This window comes from Penicillium daleae (genome assembly GCF_028827525.1).
Source record: "Penicillium daleae strain IBT 16125 chromosome Unknown utg000009l_segment0_segment0, whole genome shotgun sequence".
NCBI classification, from domain to species: Eukaryota; Fungi; Ascomycota; class Eurotiomycetes; order Eurotiales; family Aspergillaceae; genus Penicillium; species Penicillium daleae.
In genome coordinates, this window is record NW_026623157.1 from 1,953,924 (window position 1) to 1,974,842 (window position 20,919).

At 51.6% G+C, this 20,919-nt stretch overlaps 9 protein-coding genes across 9 annotated transcripts; 6 read left to right on the forward strand and 3 right to left on the reverse strand.

The window, feature by feature from the left end:
• Positions 1–85: 85 nt before the first annotated feature.
• On the reverse strand, positions 86–1,462 carry N7458_011855 (glycoside hydrolase family 28 protein; the record flags this gene model as incomplete). Its single annotated transcript, XM_056915237.1, has 5 exons — positions 86–335; positions 395–479; positions 537–666; positions 727–1,152; positions 1,214–1,462. The coding sequence occupies 5 exons, from the start codon at positions 1,460–1,462 to the stop codon at positions 86–88; spliced, it is 1,140 nt and encodes a 379-aa protein (XP_056759991.1).
• An 804-nt stretch (positions 1,463–2,266) lies between these two features.
• N7458_011856 (snoRNA-splicing protein PRP40) lies at positions 2,267–4,860 on the reverse strand (the record flags this gene model as incomplete). The annotated part of the gene is made up of 4 exons (XM_056915238.1): positions 2,267–3,280; positions 3,334–4,426; positions 4,482–4,651; positions 4,720–4,860. The coding sequence occupies 4 exons, from the start codon at positions 4,858–4,860 to the stop codon at positions 2,267–2,269; spliced, it is 2,418 nt and encodes an 805-aa protein (XP_056759992.1).
• Positions 4,861–5,044: 184 nt separating this feature from the next.
• Positions 5,045–6,967, forward strand: N7458_011857 (TRAPP trafficking subunit Trs65 domain-containing protein; the record flags this gene model as incomplete). The annotated part of the gene is made up of 4 exons (XM_056915239.1): positions 5,045–5,219; positions 5,281–5,553; positions 5,607–6,726; positions 6,796–6,967. The coding sequence occupies 4 exons, from the start codon at positions 5,045–5,047 to the stop codon at positions 6,965–6,967; spliced, it is 1,740 nt and encodes a 579-aa protein (XP_056759993.1).
• Positions 6,968–7,555: 588 nt separating this feature from the next.
• N7458_011858 (Mpv17/PMP22 family protein) lies at positions 7,556–8,661 on the forward strand (the record flags this gene model as incomplete). Its single annotated transcript, XM_056915240.1, has 6 exons — positions 7,556–7,621; positions 7,702–7,792; positions 7,860–7,885; positions 7,964–8,306; positions 8,366–8,532; positions 8,590–8,661. 6 exons carry the CDS (start codon positions 7,556–7,558, stop codon positions 8,659–8,661), a joined length of 765 nt encoding a protein of 254 aa, XP_056759994.1.
• Positions 8,662–9,600: 939 nt separating this feature from the next.
• pgkA (phosphoglycerate kinase pgkA) lies at positions 9,601–11,010 on the forward strand (the record flags this gene model as incomplete). The annotated part of the gene is made up of 3 exons (XM_056915241.1): positions 9,601–9,681; positions 9,747–10,170; positions 10,244–11,010. Exons 1-3 carry the CDS (start codon positions 9,616–9,618, stop codon positions 11,008–11,010), a joined length of 1,257 nt encoding a protein of 418 aa, XP_056759995.1. The 5' UTR covers positions 9,601–9,615.
• Positions 11,011–11,803: 793 nt separating this feature from the next.
• Positions 11,804–12,287, reverse strand: N7458_011860 (proteasome regulatory particle lid subunit SEM1; the record flags this gene model as incomplete). The annotated part of the gene is made up of 3 exons (XM_056915242.1): positions 11,804–11,837; positions 11,978–12,098; positions 12,173–12,287. 3 exons carry the CDS (start codon positions 12,285–12,287, stop codon positions 11,804–11,806), a joined length of 270 nt encoding a protein of 89 aa, XP_056759996.1.
• An 859-nt stretch (positions 12,288–13,146) lies between these two features.
• On the forward strand, positions 13,147–15,638 carry N7458_011861 (TTC39/IML2 family protein; the record flags this gene model as incomplete). Its single annotated transcript, XM_056915243.1, has 5 exons — positions 13,147–13,234; positions 13,438–13,514; positions 13,586–13,652; positions 13,706–14,772; positions 14,832–15,638. 5 exons carry the CDS (start codon positions 13,147–13,149, stop codon positions 15,636–15,638), a joined length of 2,106 nt encoding a protein of 701 aa, XP_056759997.1.
• Positions 15,639–16,399: 761 nt separating this feature from the next.
• N7458_011862 (MFS transporter) lies at positions 16,400–18,238 on the forward strand (the record flags this gene model as incomplete). Its single annotated transcript, XM_056915244.1, has 4 exons — positions 16,400–16,757; positions 16,841–16,862; positions 16,918–17,341; positions 17,393–18,238. 4 exons carry the CDS (start codon positions 16,400–16,402, stop codon positions 18,236–18,238), a joined length of 1,650 nt encoding a protein of 549 aa, XP_056759998.1.
• Positions 18,239–19,240: 1,002 nt separating this feature from the next.
• On the forward strand, positions 19,241–20,302 carry N7458_011863 (class I SAM-dependent methyltransferase; the record flags this gene model as incomplete). The annotated part of the gene is made up of 4 exons (XM_056915245.1): positions 19,241–19,296; positions 19,372–19,482; positions 19,541–19,794; positions 19,869–20,302. The coding sequence occupies 4 exons, from the start codon at positions 19,241–19,243 to the stop codon at positions 20,300–20,302; spliced, it is 855 nt and encodes a 284-aa protein (XP_056759999.1).
• Between the last annotated feature and the right edge of the window lie 617 nt (positions 20,303–20,919).

Sequence of the window (20,919 nt, forward strand, 5' to 3'; positions counted from 1 at the left end):
CAAAAAACATCAATGATAAACAGTCCCCCTTATGTGGTCCTGCCGAGGATCAACTAGGTCCAATTCCCACCGAAGATCAAAAGATTTAGCAGCTAGCAGGGCTAGGAACGTTCTGGCAGCTGCCGTAGGTCTTACCACCGGTGACCTTGACGTTGCTCCAGGTCCAGCTGGAGCAGGCGCCACTGCCACAGACGATGGCAATATCATACCCGCTGGAGGCAACAGCACCGGAGCCGGAAATGTTGGAGATAGTGAGGTCGGTGATGGGGACACCGCTGGTCGGGGAACCCTTGAGGTCTCCGCCGTTGTAGTTCTGCTCGATCAGGATACCGTATCTAACAAGATGTTAGTGGGATGATGATCTGGTAAGAATGGCAGTTGTTGTGTAGCTTACTTGGCGATAGAGGAAAGGGTGATGCCAGAGTAGGTAACGCCCTTGATGGTACCAGTGGTGCCCTCGGTGGCCTTGACACGGATACCTAGATTTATTGAGTCAGATCTGAAGTTGAAAAGAGCCAGTTAATGAGCCTTCCTACCATTGTCCGAGTTGGTGACAGTGGAGTCTTTGAAGGTAACGGTGTCGACGGTGTTGTCAGAGCGGCCGCCAACACTGCCAATGGACAGACCGTGGCCGCCAGAGCAGTAACCACCGCTGAAGGTGATACCCTAGAGAAATAGTCAGCAATGATGCGCCCAGTATGCCCTTTCTTGCCGGGGTTGTCTTACAGTGCCAGAATTGACAGCAACACAATCGTCCTGGTTGTACACGGTGGCACCGTTGATAACCACGTTGCTACTAGAGCCGATATCAAAGCCATCAGTGTTGTGGCCACCTGCACTGTCACCGGCCTTGTTGTCAATGGTCATTTGGTTGATAGTCAATCCATCACAGCCATTGATGCTAACGGCCTGCACGGGAGTGTTCTCAATGTACAGGTTATTGATAGAGGAAGAGCCGGTCAGACTGTGAGCGGCAAAGAACTTGGGCTTTGTCTTGCCACCGTTTCCACCCTGGCCATCCCACCAGCGGGCACCATCAGGGTTGAGCTTCGCGCCGCTGGCACCGGTGACGGTGATATCCTTGCCCTCGATCTGCAGCATGGGGCCCGTCCACTCCTCATAGCCCCAAGTGGTTGTACCCTCGAAGACGACCTAAAACCGAAAACAATGAGTCTGTGTTGATACAAAATGAAAAGCAGACTCGAAGTCTTACATGGGTGCCATCGTTCAGGTTGCTGAGGTCCAATGTGACGCCTGAGGGAACAGCCACGTTGGAAAGCACGATAGTAGCGCAGGACTTCTGCGAGGCGCTGGCTGAAGCAGCACCGGTGGAGCCCGAGAAAGTGCAAGATGCGCGCTTCTCAAGACTGGGAGCAGCCGTGATGGCAGGCTCAGCGACGGGCGTAGCCACGGCGCAAGTTGACAGAGCTCCGATAGCGAGGTAGGTGAGAATTCGAGGCATTGTGATGTTCAAGAGATGATTTCTTGAATCTTGTCTTGATGATAGAACCTTGGTTGAGTTTCTTCACACTGTCCCATCGAGGGAACAGCTCCCCTTTATGTGAGCTTCATAGCTCGAAACAAGCTAATGATGCACCGGACGATGTTCCTGAACGGGTTCAGAAAAGGTCCAGTCTTGTCCTGCAAGTTTGAATGCCTTCCAATCGGTAGATTTCCCATGAACATACTCATCATGGTGAACGGGGCCATACTCCGCACTTTGTCGAGGATAAATCATTCCGTGGGGCGCATAACGGAGAAATGAACGACAGGAAAAGGGTCTCATGCACATCCAGACAGGGGTGTTTAGTTCATGAATCTGTACCTTCAAAGTTAGATCAAGGGACCCTTCAGGGTTTCCACGTTTCACCATATCCTTACTGGGCAAGAACCAGGGTCCCCAAGGTTAGAACTAAGATTTAGGGGTCCACGTTGCAGGAGCCTTGTCTCGGAGTTATTCTGCACAGAAGGACGATGGCGTGGAAACGGTCCACCTGGTTGGTGTTTACGCGACGGAGATCTTACCCTCCGGAGGATATTATTCCGTCCGAGGCGATGCCTGACGACTGCCGAACCGGACATTGAGCCGCTTCCCTGGACTGTATACTGCGATGTATGTTGCCTGCGGAGACTCAGGAGTATGCCAGTGAACCTGGATTATGGACAAGGCAATAGCTAGGTTAGATTGAATAATGGTTGAACTGGACTGTACTATATCCAAGAGATTGTAGTCAAGTAGTGTCCATTGATATACACTTTACCCCATCTAATCCTCTTCGATCTCCCCTTCCTCGCTGCCAGAGTGAATGGCCTTCTCATCCTTCTTGCTCTCCTCTTCAGGAACCGCAGAGCGTTCTGGCCCAGCACGCCGAGGACCCTTGCTACGATCCCGCTCACGGCTATCACGGCGGTATCGCTTCGTCGACCGGCTGGTCACACTTTCAGAATCGCTCTCCCGACGGCGTCGACGGTCCGTACTGGTAGTGCTGCGGGTTTCGCCGTAGTCAAGCTCATCACGACCTCCACGGGGATCTCCACGCGTGCGATAGAGACGCTCGCGCTCGTCTTCTCGTCGATCGCCGGGACGTCGGTCGTAATCGCGGTCTCCTCGGTCACGTTCACGGTAACGCTCGCGATCGCGGTCGCGGTCCCGGTCTCCTCTGTCGCGCTCACGATCTTCACGACGCTCTCGAGAGGGGGAGATTGCGCTGACCTTGCGATAGGATCGTTCACGGTCCGCTTGTGCTTTGCGGCGGTCCGCCTCGTACGCATCAGGTTCGGGAGTACGGCTGACTCGGCTGCCACCACGTCGTTCACCGCGGCTACTACGGTAGTCGCGATCACCGCGATCATAATCACGACGGCGGCTGTGATCGCGATCACGATCACGATCCCGGACATCACGCTCCTTTTCGTCTTCTTCCTTCTCCTTCAGGCGGCGGATGACTTTCTCAAATGCCGATTCACGAAGCTCGTCGGATTCAACAGCCTTGTACTCTTCATATTTCTCAAGGCGTGGTCTGACTTCGTCCCAGGTGTCTGCCAGACGCACAGGGGGCTCCAGACGCTTAATCCGAGAGCGAAGTGCGTCAACTGCGCGGCGCTGGTGACGATCTGCTGCGTGTTTCTCCTCCTCATCCCGACGAATGGCCTTCTCTTGGATGCGCTGGAAAAGAAGGCTCAAGATATCGGAATCAATCTTAGAAGTGCGACGATCAGAAAGCATAATCTCGGTGAACTCCTCGAGCGAAGTCTTGGTGGTAACCTCGTAGCGTTTGTCCTAAGAGACTCGTTAGCGTCTGTAAGATCATTTCCATAGTTGATAAAACTTACGTCGAGGACGTCCAGAACGTCATTACGGGGCCCGCGAAGAGAACGCTCCTCTTCCTCAACCATATCCCAGAAGAGATCAAGGGGTGTTGACCCAGGTTGGCCCAGAATTGCCTGATATCGGGGGTCATCTTGGATGATTGGCCGAATATCCGTCCATCTGCTGCCCGCCTTGATTTTCCCCTGGGATTTGAGCTCCTTCAACAACTCCAAGTACCCTTCACGATTGCGGCGCTCTTTTCGGGCCCTGACTGCCTTTTGCAGCTGGCGAGCATCGTTAAATGCGCGCTCCAAGGACTTGATATGATTTTCAAAGGCAGTCAAAATATCAGACTTGGTCAGGGTCTTGAACTTATCATCAGCTTTGACTTGATCATTGGACTCAATGACCGCTTCAGCCTCCGACCAGCGCGTGTACGGCTCAAGGTTGAGAGAATTGAGAATGGTCATGAGCTCATCCATAGCCGCCTTGCGCGTGGCCGATTCTTGTTCAACGTGTGCTTTCTTGAGCTCAATGACATACTCCTCAAAGAGCTGACGCCTTTCGTTCTCATCATTGGTAGCGCGGAACGTGGTCTCGCCCTCGATAATAGGCCGGATGGTCTTCCAGCGACTGTAGTGCTTGATTTCAGGATGCCGCTTCAGCATGGTATTGAAATCTGTGCGGAGCTTAGCGAATCGTTCTTTCGCCCGGTCCTTTTCCTGCATGCGAACCTCGGCCGCGTATTTCTCAAAGGCTGCCTTTCGATCCATCGGATTCTTAAGAGAACGATACTGAGGGTCTTTGATAGTCGCACGCATTGTCTGCTCCCAGGACCAATCGGGCTGGACGTTATTCCGCTTGAGCATTTTCATGAAGGCGCTTTCTGCTTCTTCAAGGGAGCCATACTCGGGGTCGGTCTGTGTGGCCAGAGCTGATGCAGCCGCCATACTGTTGGGATCATAAGACCCATATCCTCCTCGACGATCGCCATATCCCCGATCATAGTCATCGCGCTCGCGATCGCGATCCCGGTCTCGGTCTCGGTCTCGCTCGCGCTCACGATGGGGGTGTTGCGCGAAAGAACTGGTGCCGCCTGCTACGAAAGCCGGAGCACTGCAATGATATTAGCATTTTGACAGTGATAGACAATATAAGCAAGTTTACTTACGCGACAGAGGGAGCCGGAGCAGTGGGAGCTGGGGCAGCTGGAGCCTGTGCGAGCGCATTCTTGTAAACCTCAGGGATCTCCCACGTGCTCTGTTTGGTCTCTGTGTTGTACCAGTATTTGCGCCCTCCTTCTGCTGTGTATTCCTTCCAAGGCTGATTGGAAAGGGCACGCTAAAAAATCCCAGAAGTAAGGTTAGAACAGTTCAAAGATGTGCGTGTGATTGTAGTTGGGAACAAACCTCCACGGGGGTCATTAGCTCAATTGGCTTTGCCCACTGTGTCACCTTCGTCTGGACATTGTAGTAGTAGACTCTCCCATCAGCATTTCGAGCCTCCTGCCATATGGCTGGACCACCTGATGGGCCAGTCATTGGATTCATGATGAACGTTTGGGGTTAAAAGTCGAAGGAGTGAAAATGAGAAGCGTTTGGGATTAAGCTCTGGTGTTTGCGTTGTTTGCACCTGCCACCTTATCAGGGCAGTGATCCTATCTCCTTAATGCCCGCAAACACGCCGAACACGGGAATTCGTTGACAACTGTTGCATGCGACATTCTCTGTCGCAATGCCTGGTCTGGAAATTCCCGGCGAGTTCCTGCGGCATGCGGTTCTCGACACGGTGGTCCCGCATGCTCCCTCAGTCGATATTGAAGGGGCATTGACCTTGGCCCTGGAGGACGGAGCAGACGATCTTCCCTCGGTGCTTTCCTCTATTCCCCAACGGTCACTTCTATTTTTCGGTATGCAACAGGCCTGTTTGTGTACCTGAAATAAATCCTTCGTTTACTAACCGTGTTCAAGACGAATCTCTCCCCGTCCGCGTTGTACTGCGACTCTCCGACTGCACGGATACCATCCTCAAGCATTATTTACCCCGTCTCGAAGTCCAACTAGACGTATTTGCGGTCGACCCTGCTCAGACCGTGGCAGAGAATCCGACTCCAGCTAGGGAGGTCATCTTCTCTGGAATTGTGGACACAAGGGAGGAACCATTGGTGATCTTTAATGAATTCGAGGGCGAAGATGGGACTGGGAACCACGTCTACCTCATTTGGAGCATGGAGACATTTCTGAGTGCGTCAACAGTAGGATGATACAGGATGCACCCAGAGACTAATATTTTCCAGAGAGACCTCGAAATCGCATCCCGAACCCATCGCTCTTATTTATTGCTTCTGCGAGCCTCAATCCTTCAGAATCCAGCCAACTGGAAGATCCCGAAGACGACTATCTTCCTCCCCTAGTACCCGCATCGACGAATATGTTCCAGCCCTTGTCTGGCGATAAATCCCTCGAGCACAAAGAGCCTTTCCTTCCTGCCTCAAGGTTGTTGCGGGTCGTGCCTACAACATACAATGAGGATCCTATATACAACGTCCAGCAGCAACATGGTCACCCCTTTCGTGTGGTCCCTGCAGCCAGTGCAAGAATTCGCTATTCTCGCTTGAATTCCTACAGTGGCCTCCCCACTACAGTTGCAAGTCTGGATTTCGAAGTAACCCCTTTCTTGAATTGTGAGATCTGCTTTGATAAAGCAGATGTGAAGTTATCCGAGGGCACGCTTGAGCCTCTGTCGGCCGTGCAAGGTCTTGAGCTCCCCATCACCTGTCGGCCCCGAGACGACGTGACCCTGATGTACAAATTGACTCCAGAGTATGGTCCTGAGACCAACCCGTCATCGACTGCCATGATGAGTATGCTGGACATCTCGTTAGGAGCAGTCATTCATCTATCTGACGACTGCAAGCCTCGCATCACTATGCAATGGCGGACTAATGTTGATTTTTCCTTGCCCCTTAATCCTACCTTTGGCGGTCCCAGCCAGGCGCTGCAAAGAAGCAACCGGCCCACCAGCCTATCCATGCCTCAAGGCCATTCCCAAACAGGGGCGCATCCAAACAACCGGTCCTCGTTGCGAGAACGAGCATATTCAGTTACAGATGTGGGCGTGACTATATCATTCTCTGGTCCTTCTCGTGTTCAAGTTGGCTCACCATTCTCTTGGGATGTGTTCATTGTCAACCGCTCTAACATCCCGAGAAAATTCGCTCTGATCGCGATTCCTCGACGGAAACGTGTGGATCCGAGGGGCCATATGGCTCGCCCCTCATCCTCATCCATCTCGAGCCGGAAGGAGGATCATGTGGCGGAGGCCGTGACGGACGACAATATTGTCCACGCGATGCAGAAGAGCGTTGCTGGACAGGAGGCCGAATTGATCAGTTTGAGCACAGATATCCGTGTCGGGTGAGTCCTATTAACCTACCAGTGGTATGATCTCTTCAGGATCAACTTGTAACTAACACCCACAATTAGCCCCCTCTTGCCTGGAACCTGCCACTCAACCGAACTGAAGCTACTACCCCTTGCGACCGGCCCCCTCCATCTGGAGGCGGTACGCCTTGTGGATGTGAATACGAACGAGACGACCGATATTCGAGACCTGCCAGACATTCTGGCGGATGATCAGCCCCGAGTATCTGCATAATTATATTGAATATGGCATTAAAATGTTGAATGTATATATAGTGAATGTGATATACTGTAATTCACACAGTTCATTAAGCAACCTAGTATTTTGTCAAGTCTAAAAAAAGAACGACACAGAGAATGTAAGACCCGCCCAGGAGGTTCTGAGTCCACTACTGTGATGTATATATGTAGTGATGTACTGTTGTACGGTACATATCAAGAATCGCGAGGTATGAATGATGATAGGGTGGAAACTAACCGCGCAAGGCTGCGTCCGAGTCTGAGCCGAACGTCACCGCCCCTGTTGCCTGCCGCCACCCGTGACTTCGGCCCCGTTCCCGTTAGTCATGAACCGTCCGTCCAGCCGTAGCGGAGTCGAATCATCCACTTCGATCTGGGGTAGACGTCCATCTTCAGTGATATATTCCCGTCCGCGCCTCTCCCATCGGCATTCCAGGGGTATTCCGATAACTAAGGCCAGCGGACGGTCCACACGCACACCGGTTCTGGCTCTCACCGAAGTTTGCGTCATACATACGCGAGATAGCCTAGACCTCAGCGGGCGGAACTCTTGCCTTCAACCCCCCATTCGTCCTCTGCCGCCATGATTACCTCTGCAAAGCGGAAAGTCCTCGATGGACTGAATAGAAGATATATCTACGGTCGCGTGGTACGTTTTCCCTTGACCATCTGTTTGGCTGTGTGTCCCTTTTCAAACTTGCTCGTGCTGACGTGCTCCGCCACTGACAGCCACTTTTGCACACGATTATATTCCTCATCGAGATGGCTGTCGCTACGCGGATTGCGAGCAAATTCAACACTTACTATGCCGAGAAGCCAGGTGAGACATCAATCCGGAGGAGTCCGAGGCGCTGTACGATCGAATGCTAATCGACTTGCAACGACAGTTCTCACGACGATGGTCACCAACGCTGTAAGCCGCCCGTTTCTTAAATTCATCCACAATACCACACTGCTTGGAATTTGCGATTGACGATTGATGTCGACATAGGTGCTTGGTGGCGTCGCCGATACCGTTGCGCAGTTAATTACCGCCTTCCGGGCACGAAATGCTCAACGAACGCTCGAGAATAATGACTTCATTTCGATAGAGATTCATGACTTGGACAAGGGGAGACCACCTGTGATCGGAGAGATTGGGCCTGCGGCACAGTCTCCGGCGCCGTTCGACTTTGAGCGTGTGACGAGATTCATGGCATATGGTTTCTTCATGGCTCCGGTCCAATTCCAGTGGTTCGGATTTTTATCACGAGCATTCCCTCTCACCAAGATGAACCCCAGTGTGCCCGTGTTCAAGCGCGTTGCCTTTGATCAGTTGATATTTGCGCCTTTCGGTATGAGCTTGTCTGCCCACCGTTCTGATCGGATTCCGCGCTGACATTGCGTTCTCTAGGTCTGGCGTGTTTCTTTACTTTTATGACCATTGCCGAAGGAGGAGGCAAGAGAGCGTTGACTCAAAAGTTCCGGGACGTATACTTGCCAACGCTCAAGGCCAACTTTGTCCTGTGGCCGGCAGTCCAGATTCTCAACTTCCGAGTCATTCCTATCCAGTACCAGATTGTGAGTTTCTAGAACCCCTCTCTTCCGTGTGCTTCTAGTATTGATAATTTAATGCAGCCATTTGTTTCATCTATTGGTATTGCGTGGACCGCATACCTCTCGCTCACCAACTCCGCGGATGAGTCTTGAGTACACTCCCCGCAGCGGATATCACGTTAACGATTTACCTTTCCGTCATGCTTGTCTTTGCTTGCCGGTCTATCTGTTCAGGCGTTTCGGTTTCGGTTGGTCCGCATATCTGTCTCTTATGTATAGGGGATATGAAAGTTCGCGGGGAGGATATGGTTGCATTCAAAAAGGACCTTGGGTTTGTGTTTTTATTCGTATTTGGGAATATCCGTTTGGGGTACACGTCTTCTTTCGTTCATCATCGCCGAAAAATGGTATTTGGATGATACCTTTGGAGGCACTTCTAGGGATATTTGGGGTGTGGTTTAGTCTTCGGGTTTGCAACGAAGCTCTTCCTTTTGCACAAAGTGTCACGAAACGGATCACAATACCCGCGTCTAGCAGCGTAGCGGCTATGGACAATTCCAGCCTGGCCAATTAGGATAGCATCAGAGGATCAGCAACCAGCGATCTCCCCAGAAATCCCCGACTCCGAGGCTATCGAGGACCCCAGGATGCCCGGCCTGTTCCGTGTGGACGGGAAGCTCTGACATCAGTCCCGCATCAGCCCGATTGATGTGTCCGGAGGAAGTCGGGTTACCTAAACCCCAAGTAGAGCGAGCTATAGGGTTACCTGGAAACTGTATGGGTAACGCGATAGAGTGCAAGTCACTGGAAGCACTCGAATACATCACCGGTCCGTACCCCGTTGCAACCAAGCTCAATCCGGCAGTCGCCCTCTTCACCGGTGAGCCCCACCACGTCCCTCCACGAGCCCCTCCATCCTTCTTGTCGCGACTCACCGTGGCCTGATTAAGATTCCTCGTTCTCCTGGATCGTATTCCCCCTCTTCTCCCTGGCTCTGTCTCTACTTCGCTTCAATCGTCCCCAATTGTCGAGGTACGGCTGCGTAAACCACACCCTCAAGCTTGGGAACGTCCCCGCTGACATCACTGACACAGAATCTTGCCGACAATGTCTCTCTCTAACAAGCTCAACATCACCGATGTCGACCTCAAGGACAAGCGTGTCCTGATCCGTGTATGTTGAAATGTTTTAGTTTTTTCTGTTATGGATATCAATGGCTCATTATGACCCCGCCATAGGTCGACTTCAACGTCCCCCTCGATGCGGACAAGAACATCACCAACAACCAGCGCATTGCCGGTGCTCTGCCCACCATCAAGTATGCCATTGACAACGGCGCTAAGGCCGTCATCTTGATGTCCCACCTGGGCCGTCCCGACGGCAAGGTCAACCCCAAGTACAGCCTGAAGCCCGTCGTAGCTGAGCTCTCCAAACTCCTCGGCGGTAAGAATGTCATCTTCACCGAGGACTGCGTTGGTCCCCAGGTCGAGGAGACCGTCAACAAGGCTACCGGCGGCCAGGTCATCCTGTTGGAGAACCTGCGCTTCCACGCCGAGGAGGAGGGTTCCTCCAAGGACGCCGAGGGCAAGAAGGTCAAGGCCGATAAGGAGAAGGTTGCTGAGTTCCGCAAGGGCCTGACTGCCCTCGGTGACATCTACATCAGTACGTGATGCATTCCTACTTTCAGCTGGACTTTTTGGAGCACATTTTTGTACTGACTCCCAGTTCCCTCCAGACGACGCTTTCGGCACTGCCCACCGTGGCCACAGCTCCATGGTCGGTGTCGACCTCCCCCAGAAGGCCGCCGGTTTCCTCGTCAAGAAGGAGCTCGAGTACTTCGCCAAGGCTCTCGAGAACCCTCAGCGCCCCTTCCTTGCCATCCTCGGCGGTGCCAAGGTCTCCGATAAGATCCAGCTGATCGACAACCTGCTCCCCAAGGTTAACAGCCTGATCATCACCGGTGGTATGGCCTTCACCTTCAAGAAGACCCTCGAGAACGTCAAGATCGGTAACTCCCTCTTCGACGAAGCCGGCAGCAAGATTGTCGGTGAGATTGTCGAGAAGGCCAAGAAGAACAACGTTGAGATTGTCCTTCCCGTCGACTACGTGACCGCCGACAAGTTCTCCGCTGACGCCACCGTCGGCACTGCCACCGATGCCGAGGGCATCCCCGATGGCTACATGGGTCTGGACGTTGGTCCCAAGTCCGTCGAGAAGTACGAGGAGGTCATTGGTAAGGCCAAGACCATCCTCTGGAACGGTCCTCCCGGTGTCTTCGAGCTGAAGCCCTTCGCCAACGGTACCGAGAAGACTCTCGATGCCGCCGTCAAGGCCGCCCAGTCCGGCTCCATCGTCATCATTGGCGGTGGTGACACTGCTACCGTCGCTGCCAAGTACGGCGTCGAGGACAAGCTCTCCCACGTCTCCACTGGTGGCGGCGCATCCCTCGAGCTCCTCGAGGGTAAGGAGTTGCCCGGTGTTGCCGCTCTGTCCAGTAAGTAAATGGCATATCTAGCGGAGGAGTAAGATTGCATCTCTCCCCCTTCAATGTCAAGTTGGGACATTTTCACGAAACTGTAATGTACACAGCCAAGATTTTTTTCTTTTTGATATAAATCACAAAATTTTCATGTTCAACTCGGTTCTTTTGCTTCTTGATGTATACCTGGTAACTAAGTTCTGTTTCTGGTCAGATACGAGACCGAAGCTATGAGGGCGATGCCTGAGCCTGGATATTGGAAAGAAGGGGCAGGGTATGGGGACCTTGGTGGATAGCTTGCTTTGTACATAGACCGTTGGGAGACAGTAGGGAAAACGCCTGGTTTTACGAGATCTACGATGGAAATTCCAGTTACTGGATGCAAATACGTAGTAGGCGTAGCAAGAACCCAATGGATTTTCCGGACCGACTTGCTATTCGATACTGGGAGTTATACCCGTCTAGCCTCCCTACTGCGTCCTAGACATGCAGCGCAGACATCAATCAGACAAGCCCATCAGAAGAGTATGCTGATACACGAGATCAGACACAAACACAGCCTGAGCAGTAGCAGCAACATCAATGGTCCTGGTATGGCCTCGCCCAACAGTCCTGATCGTCTTTGTTCATGCACTCATGCTCGAGCTCACTTGTTTCATCGTCGTCTTTATCTTCGCATTACATCGGTTCAAAGGGGGGTATGGTATGGTGTAGCGTGAGAGGGAGAGGCGTTCAGCCGGTTCGAGGGGCGGTGTATGTCATGTAGGAACGCGGAAGTTCTTTTCGTATATTGTCTTTTCCATTGTATTATCTTGTCTAGTGCGATGCTTCGACCTTCTTGAGCTCTTCCCTGTAAGTGTGGATAGAAGATTAGCTATGATATCTCCAAAATAGGACCATGAATGAATCTTGGCTCGATGGGTGGTGTCATAAAGCTGGACAAAGCGCCGGGTGGACATCTGATGCCTGTCGTGGTGGCTGTAAACGTACCTCAGCTGCTTGGAGAAGTCCTCCGCGGCATCGTCATCATCCCAGCTCTCCTCCCACAGATGCTCCTTGCCTCCGTTCGCTGCGGACCCGGCATTCTGCTCGGCTTCTTCCTGAGGCCAATCTGGCGGGGAACATAGTCAGCGCATGCCCGTGGCGTGCCATGGGTTATGAATTCGGGGCACCGGGATCGCTTACCCTCGACGGGGAAGTCCTCAAACTCGTCGTCCTCCTCGAGCACTTGGGGCTTCTGCTGTTGCTGAGGCTGCTCGGAGGCATCGGCCTTGGTCTGGGCTTGGGCCGAATTGGACATGGTGTGAGTGTGGCGGTGTGTAATGTAGAGAGCGGGGGTAGAGAAGGTGGGCGAAATGGTATTTATCTGGAGAAGGTAACTATTCTCGCAGATTGATGGAGGTAGAAGGCGACAGAAGAGCGTTGTGGTTGTTGGTGAGGGGTGGATGGAATGTGATGCTGCTGTTCGATGGGGGAGCTTCCCACCTTGGCGGAGGTGCAGCCTCAGGCTGCAAACGTGATTACTGATTGGCGATAAGAAATTAGCTGATGGAAGAGGAGCTGAACAGATGGAAGAGATGACCAGGACGACCTGTCCACTCTAGAACTACCTAATGATTAGAACTCTTTGTTAACTTCATTCTATTCTCATTGCAATTAATAATCCTGCAACTATGCTGCCCTTTTCGGCAAAGCCCTGTTCCTGATTGACGACGTTGGAGCATCTCTCGGTTTTATGCTTCCCCCCAGGCAGTTGGTTTCGCCCCCTCCGGAGCCATCGGCACGCCACGAAAGCCCATGGAACGCAGTGCACCTCCGCGGCTGATTCCTTCGTTCTGGCCCCACGGTCAATTTATTGTCATCATGGTTCCCTGATCTGAGACAAGCCTTGGACTTCCGTCTTCCCTTGTACTCTCCGCTCGTTATCTTTCTCTCTCTCCGCCGGTTTCCTTATCCCCGCGCTATCTGGCCGTTCTCGGTAATCCGTCGTGCTCCGCGCATGGGTATCGTTGACATTCTTCCCAATCCGTGCCTCTAGTTTTGGCCTGTCGTTGTGGCGGAAGGAGAGTGTCTCGATAGTCTCGACTGGAATCATTCATTGAGGTCCTGTGGTTCTCTGAATCGCCTCCGATTTCTATCTGCGAGGCGCGACTACCACCATGTTGCGAGTGGGGTCTTGGTTGTACGGCAAGAAGCCCGCCAATGCCTCGACACAATCGCTGGACTCGCTGGCCGAGTTGAAAGACTGTATGTTGGACCCTGCTGGTAGATGTGACCTGGTTATACTGCGTGCGAGATGGGCTGCCCGGACGCAACCCCTTCCTACTTGACGTGTCTTGTGCTGACGGTGGATTCTTCGAGCGAGGAAGTGGATGAGGCGATGCAAGGTAAGCTACCATGCCTAATGCTTCAATTGTCTGAGCAGCAAACTAATAGGACGACTTCAATAGCGGCGACTTTTATCCTCAACGACGATGTCGATAGTGCCGAAGCTGGCTTGGCCAAGGGTACCTCGTCTTTCCATAATGTGCGTGAGCCGGCCAACTGCGATGACGTAGCGCAGAATGACGAGAAAATTCATGCTGACAGTTCAAATAGCTGGGGAAAGGAATGGTGGCTTTCGTTCGAGCGACCCTGGGCTTTGAACAAGAGATTATGCGGCAAGGTACGATGCCGTGGGTTGAACCGTTGCATGGTCCTCGCGCTAACCGTCCACAGCGTCCGAACGATTGAGCGAAGCGGAAACATCAGCATCTAGTGATCAACACCGCGCCCAACATAATTCCCATGCCCCGAATGCCTTCCGCTCGGAGATCTATGTGGCGGGTAGTGAATATGCTCTGTGTCAAGCGATCGCGCAGCTGATGGGTGCTGTCGTGGGCGTACTCAATGAAAGTCTGACGGAAAGCATCAAGGCCTTCTATCGTCTGCGCAAGGCTTACATTGCCCTGGATGCCATCTTGAAGATGGAGGAGAAATTCATGGAGCTGAGAGATCCCAGCCGAGTTCTCCTCCCTAGTTCGAGTGATCTCTCCAAGGCTAGTAGAGCCAGCACAGATGTCAAGTCGGTAGACTCACCCAGCGAGGTATCCCACAAAGTTCCGTCTGCCACAGCTCGATCAGTTCCCATCGATGAACAGGATCTCACCCAGTCGTTATCCGGCTTGACCGTCAGCCCAGACCCAGAGCTTGCATCTGGTACTTCCACACCCGGTGGCTCGAACATCATCAACCACGACCCCGACTCGGACATCTTCCAAAATGATATTGACGTATTCGTACACTCTGGTGCCAACTTCTGCTTTGGTATCCTTCTCCTTCTCATTTCCATGGTCCCACCCGCTTTCAGCAGGTTACTATCCATCATTGGATTCCATGGCGACAAGCAACGAGGATTGCGAATGCTCTGGCAAGCCAGCAAGTTCCACAACATCATCGGTGCCATGGCGGCCTTGGCATTGCTTGGATATTATAACGGGTTTGTGCGTTACTGCGATATCATGCCCGACCCGACCCCGGGCGAGGATGATGTGGAAGGCTATCCACAAGAGAGGCTGACTGAATTGTTGACGGAGATGCGATCTCGATTCCCGAACAGTCGCCTCTGGCTCTTGGAAGAGTCGCGGATGAAGGGTGCTAACAAGGATTTGGAGGGCGCTTTGGAACTCCTTAGCTCAAACAGCAAGAGCCCGCTTAAGCAGGTTGCAGCTTTGTGTGTCTTCGAGAAGAGTCTGAACGCGCTGTTCTTGCACAATTACGAGGTGTGCTCGGCATCGTTTATCGAGGTACGTCTCTTGTCCGCTTATTTCCTACCGGCTGGAATGGCTGTTAACATGCTTGTCAGTGTGTGGACCTCAACTCCTGGTCCCGCTCCTTGTACTACTATATCGCAGGTTCCTGCCAAGTTGCGCTATACCGTCAATCTATCGCAGACGACCCCCAAAAGGCAAAGGAGCACGCGCGCCAGGCCGCAGAATATATCCGCAAAGCCCCTCCATGGGCCGGCAAGAAACGGTTCATGGCCCGCCAACTCCCATTCGACGTATTCGTTACGCGCAAGATTGCCAAGTGGGAAGCCCGGGCCAAGGAATGGAACGTCGAGCTGGTGGACGCCATTGGCGTGGACCCCATCGAGGAGATGATTTTCTTCTGGAACGGACATAGCCGTATGACGCGCAGCCAGCTCGAGGAATCTCTAAGCCGCTTGGCCTGGTGCGAAAGCAGCGAGAACAAAACCTGGCCTCGCGAGGGACTAGAGGAGAAAGCAATTTTGGAGCTTCTCCGGGCAGCCGTACTGCGGTCTCTGCACAATCACGAAGAAGCGAAAGAGGTCCTCAAGACCAAGGTGTTGATTCATGAGAAATCCTTGTTCAAGGGTCATTTGAAGGATGATTGGGTCCTTCCCGCTGCGAACTTTGAGATGGCCGCGAACGTCTGGATGGAGCGACCAACTTATCAATCGCTGCACAAGCTCTCGTCAGATGTCTCTGAGAAGCCGGAGCAAGAGCGGAAGTTGGTCCATACTTGTAAAGAGCATCTGGACCATGCTGCGCGCTGGGAGAGTTACGAACTGGATGCTCGTATTGGGTTGAAGGTGACTGCGGCTCTGGAGGCCGTTCACAAGTGGGAGACCATGCACCCCACGGCTTGAGGTGTGTTCTCATGGATGGTGTCTCTGGGCAGTGGATTGTTCATAGGAGTTGCAGGCATGATGTATCATAAAATCATAGACGATATGGCATTTTGTAGACGATGGCGTGGGTCCGGACGTATATTCAATTGTTCTCATTTTCTCGGTTGCTTTTCAAAGAACTCAGTTAGTAGGAGGAGAGTAGAAGCACTTCGTACTTGTGCCAACATCCTGACCTTTGCATGAAATATCCACCAGATCACCATCTTTCTCCAAAAGTCTCGGCCATCCCCTTCAACCCGCCGAGTCTCGGCTTTGCGCCGAGTCCCAATGCCCCACATTTCAGGATCTCATCGAACCAGCTCCGCCGTCGGATAAGACGGCTCGCCATCGGCGTCGGACGTCCGATCAAAAAGCTCTCCAGAACTAAAAAAGAAAAAGCACTAGACCAATCGACGCCACCTAACGAAATGAAATATATACTTGGACTCCATCCACATGCCCATCTCCCGCGAAATCTCATCAAGCCAAGCATTGCAAGTGGAATCAGCATAAGCAGCCCATGACGTCTTAAAACGTCCAAACCAGACCCACGATTTCCTGAGACTACCAATCCGCGTCCTTTCAACGGCGGGCAATTCCTTATCCCCGCGCTCGGTGTCGGAGTTCTTGTCGCAGACATCTTTTTTTCTTTTATCGCGCTTTTACTTTTTTTTTTTCATTCTTAATCAAGTCCCTTCGATAGTAACATTGTGTGTCGCACTCGTGCGCATGAACCAGTCATGCCCGAGCAAACAGAGGACGATCACCTCTCAACCACCTCATCCGCGGACATCGAGTCACTCGATACGGACCACCATGCCGACGAGGAAAACGGACAGGCCGCCCTGCCACTAGAGAAACAAACCACAGCGGCATCGGGGCTCTCTGTGTTCGAACAGCGTGCGCAATCGGTCGTGTCGCGCATTCGCAGTCGAGATCCGGGGCAGACAGCCAAGTTTACGCATCCGTTGACGCATACGAAGACGAGTCCGGATGTTATTGTGGATTTTGAAGGCCCGGATGATCCGTATAGACCATTGAATTGGAGTTTTGGGAAGAAGGCTACTACGACGGTGTTATATGGGTTGACGACGATGGGTATGTTGAATTAGACTTCTCCACTTTAACCTCCAATTGAATCTGGCCAGCGGGCAAGTACTAACTGTTGTTATCAATCACAGGTGCGACATGGGCTAGTTCTGTGTAAGAGAGAGCTTTGAAGTGTGTTCGCGATAAAGTACTAAACAGAGATCTATAGTTACTCCACGGGCCAAGAACAAGTCGCTCACGAGTTTGGCGTTTCCATGGAAGTTTCGACACTGGGAACTTCACTGCTACTATTCGGTTTGGGTCTGGGTCCCCTCGTATGGGCACCGCTGTCCGAGGTGTATGGTCGCAAACCGGCTGTGCTCGCTCCCTACTTCGTTGCAGCGATTATGTCGTTCGGTACTGCAACTGCAAAGGACCTGCAGACGATCATGTTGACCCGATTCTTCACGGGCTTTTTTGGCTCGGCACCAGTCACCAATACTGGTGGTGTTCTAAGTGATATCTGGACACCTGAACAGCGCGGCGCTGCGATCGTCGGATACGCCATGGCTGTTGTCGGTGGTCCGGTCCTGGGTCCTATTGTCGGTGGTGCCATTGTTCAGAGCTACCTCCACTGGCGATGGACTGAATATGTGGGTCTCCTTTGCTCCTGTATCTCTCTCTGCCCTTCTAATGTCTCTTAGATTACCGGCATCATGATGATGTTCTTCCTCCTTCTTGACCTCATCTTCATTGATGAAAGTTACCCACCAGTCCTTCTAGTCTATAAGGCTCAAAGACTTCGCTTTGAAAGCGGAAACTGGGCTCTCCACGCTCGACACGAAGAGTGGGACGTGACCCTCAAAGAACTGGGCAACAAGTACCTCGTCCGACCCTTCCAGCTCCTCGCGACACCCATCTGCTTCCTCGTGGCATTATACGCCTCCTTCGTCTACGGTATCCTCTACCTCAGTCTAGCAGCATTCCCCATCGTCTTCCAAGAAATCCGTGGATGGAATCAAGTCGTCGGCGCTCTACCTTTCCTCGCCTACCTAGTTGGCATCCTCATCGGCGCTGCGATCAACTTATCCAACCAGCGCTTCTACCTCAAACGCTTCAAGGCAAACAATAACCGCGCAGTCCCCGAGGCAAGACTGCCACCTATGATGCTCGGCTCTGTCGTTTTCGCAGCGGGCATGTTCGTCTTTGGCTGGGCAAGTCCCAAACACATCCACTGGATAGGTCCCATTATCGGCGCCGTCATGATGGGCTTCGGCTTCTTCACTATCTTCCAGGCTGCACTGAACTACCTGATCGACACCTTCCAGCAAACCTCTGCTAGCGCGATTGCTGCAAATACTTTCTTGCGCTCTTTATTTGCGGGCTGCTTCCCGCTCTTCACCAGCGCCATGTTTCATAACCTTGGTGTGCCATGGGCAGCTAGTGTCCTGGGCTTTGTCTCCATTGCTCTAATCCCCATTCCGTATCTTTTCTATACGTATGGAAGACGGATTCGAGCGCGGGGAAAGTGGTCGCGTGGGTCTCTTTAGACTACCGTGACCAATAGCTCTGTTGTCATCGTCCTTGTGTATATGTTTTCTTGCATTGCATGTTAATTTCGTGCTCGTTGGTCCGGTCATACTAGCCAGATGTTAGATAGATACCCTTGCATTTACTATAATTATTTGAGATTGGTCGCGTTGGAAGGATTGGTTTGGATTGTGCCTATATCAGCATTTTGCACATACGCGATTAATGATAAAAGTTTTCTTATTTGAACTTCATGATATTAATCCCTTTACCGTTCGATACTGAGCTTAATTTGTGACTCTGATTCGGAAGCATCAGACAAACACTTCATACCGCCACTTCCAAAATAGTAAGATCCCAGCAGCCCACGTTGCATGCATAGCATTTCTGATAACAACACCCAATCACCTCCTCACTCATCAATCAGGACAAACTCCGACTGAGAAGCAGCACCAGGAATGGAAATTATGCGCGATGAGAAACGTGATGTGGCTGGCTAGCTTGCAGTATGTATGCAGTGTAACGACGCTAACCCGAGAGTGTAGGTGTGGCGTTGTCTGGAGAAGCTTACGAGCATGGGAAGTATATCCGATGCTGGAGAGGAAAGACTCACGCGAATGGCGAACAAATTGACTTACTGTCTGGATTCCTTGATATTCCAGCAAGATAGTCATCAGCTGAGGGGTGATCGCTCATTGATTCGGATATACCGATTGATCTGACTCGTTTGCTGGAGAGAAGGGAGTTGAGAGGGCCTTTCGGCACTTTTCACAAGATCTGAGCGTGGGAAGGAGGGGGTGCCACATCATTGGGGGTCTTCGGATGATTTCTCCTGGGGATATTCAAGCGTGCGATAATTCTTCTGGGCAATCCTACCTATAAGTACCTCTCCGCTCCCTACATGGACCGAATTCCTTCGGTTCCGGCTCCACTGCTTTTGAATTCCCATCAGTTACTGAGAGCAGGCTACTACTACGAGTCTTTTTCGACTTCTTTACTCTTTTCCTAACACAACTCTCGGCATGCTTCATACTCATGAGAAATACGTTTTTGGAAGAAGCCCGAAAGAATCAGAACGGTAGAGACGCTGTTTCGAATTTCAAATATGAAGCCATAGACATCCATCTAATTAATGGTCCATCGCAACATCTAGGCTTGACAAACAGCACGACTTGCTCAAGAAAATAACCGAAGATAGTCTGATTCACCCATCAATTCCCAAAGAAGAAATACTTTCTGTTGCAGATATTGCCACTGGAACTGGGTAAGACCGACGTCCCTTTCTCGTCCAATCTTTTTGACAGCTAACTCAATCTAATAAGCATCTGGCTGAAGGATGTCGCGCGAGAATTAGAGACATCCGCTCGAGTCAATCGTTATTACCATGGCTTCGACATCTCGCTCGATCAATTCCCCACAGACTCGGGCCTCATCGAGTTCTCGGTCCACGATATCACAAAGCCGTTTCCAAAAGAACACTTAAACCGATATGATCTAGTCCATGTGCGCCTATTGGTTGCTGCTATCGACGAATCTGATTACCAGGCTGCTATCTCAAACGTCAAAGCCATTCTTAGTAAGTAGCTCACATCAATGTCTCCCTGGTACAAAGCAACTCGCTGTGATGTTTCAGCTCTAACCCCCCATCAGAACCAGGGGGCTATGTACAGTGGGAAGAAATCGACGAAGAAACATACATCTCAAACAAAAACCCGGTCATCTGGGAGATTCGAAGATGTTTCGATTCCTCGCTCAAAGCTGAAGGGAAATGTTTCCAAGCATCGGCCAAGGTCCGCGACGAATGCATAGCAGCTGGTTTCTTGGACGTCACCCGGTTGACCTATAGCTCTGAGAACGATAGCAGTCTCCGTCTTGACACGGAGCAACGGCTTGCGGCAATCATTGAAACGCTCTATGCGAACCTTTTATTGCGATCTGGCCAGGTTGTTGATGACGATGCGGCGTCAACGAGGGCCAGGAAGCTGATCGAAGAGCATCGTCGCCTTTGTCAGGAGGGAAATTCTCCGCCATTGAGATTGATGAGGGTTGTTGGTCAGAAGCAGCTGCATAGCTCACATGTATAGAGAAGGTTGTTTCCGATGAGAGGTAGTTGATTGGCTCTGAAAGACTAGCGAAATGTGCAATAATTGCTGTACTGGAATTCCACAATTTCTGGCCCAGCATAGAAAGAGCATTTCCTTGAAGAGAATCGTTTGGTCTCATGACCAGGTCGCTGTTGGCCCAAGACATCGTAGTTCAGAACTAGGATTTCCGGTTATATTCTATTTTTTTGCTGCTCTTAATGATGTGCATCTCTACGGGATAGCTACAATTTGGGATCCTCTTATGATGCTGGAGACGATGTTTAGTACATATAAGTTCCATTATATTAGATAACATGGTATGGCAATACGAGAGACATAATTGTGAAACCGATATTATCGGAAACGAATCGCTATGATGAGAGTAACAACACAGACATCGACCCCAGATCCATCTATCCCAATCCGACGCCAGTTGAGCATAATGTGAACATAGGAAAAATGCGAATGTTTTTCGAGACAAAAGAATGGGTCATCAAACACATAAACATGAAGGGGACAAAGGAAAATATGGAATATCCAACGATGGACTATTTTTGTGTTTTGCAAGCTTCCCGTGGGAAGTTGCTCCTTTTTTTTTTTTTTGTTGGGGTGAGGGT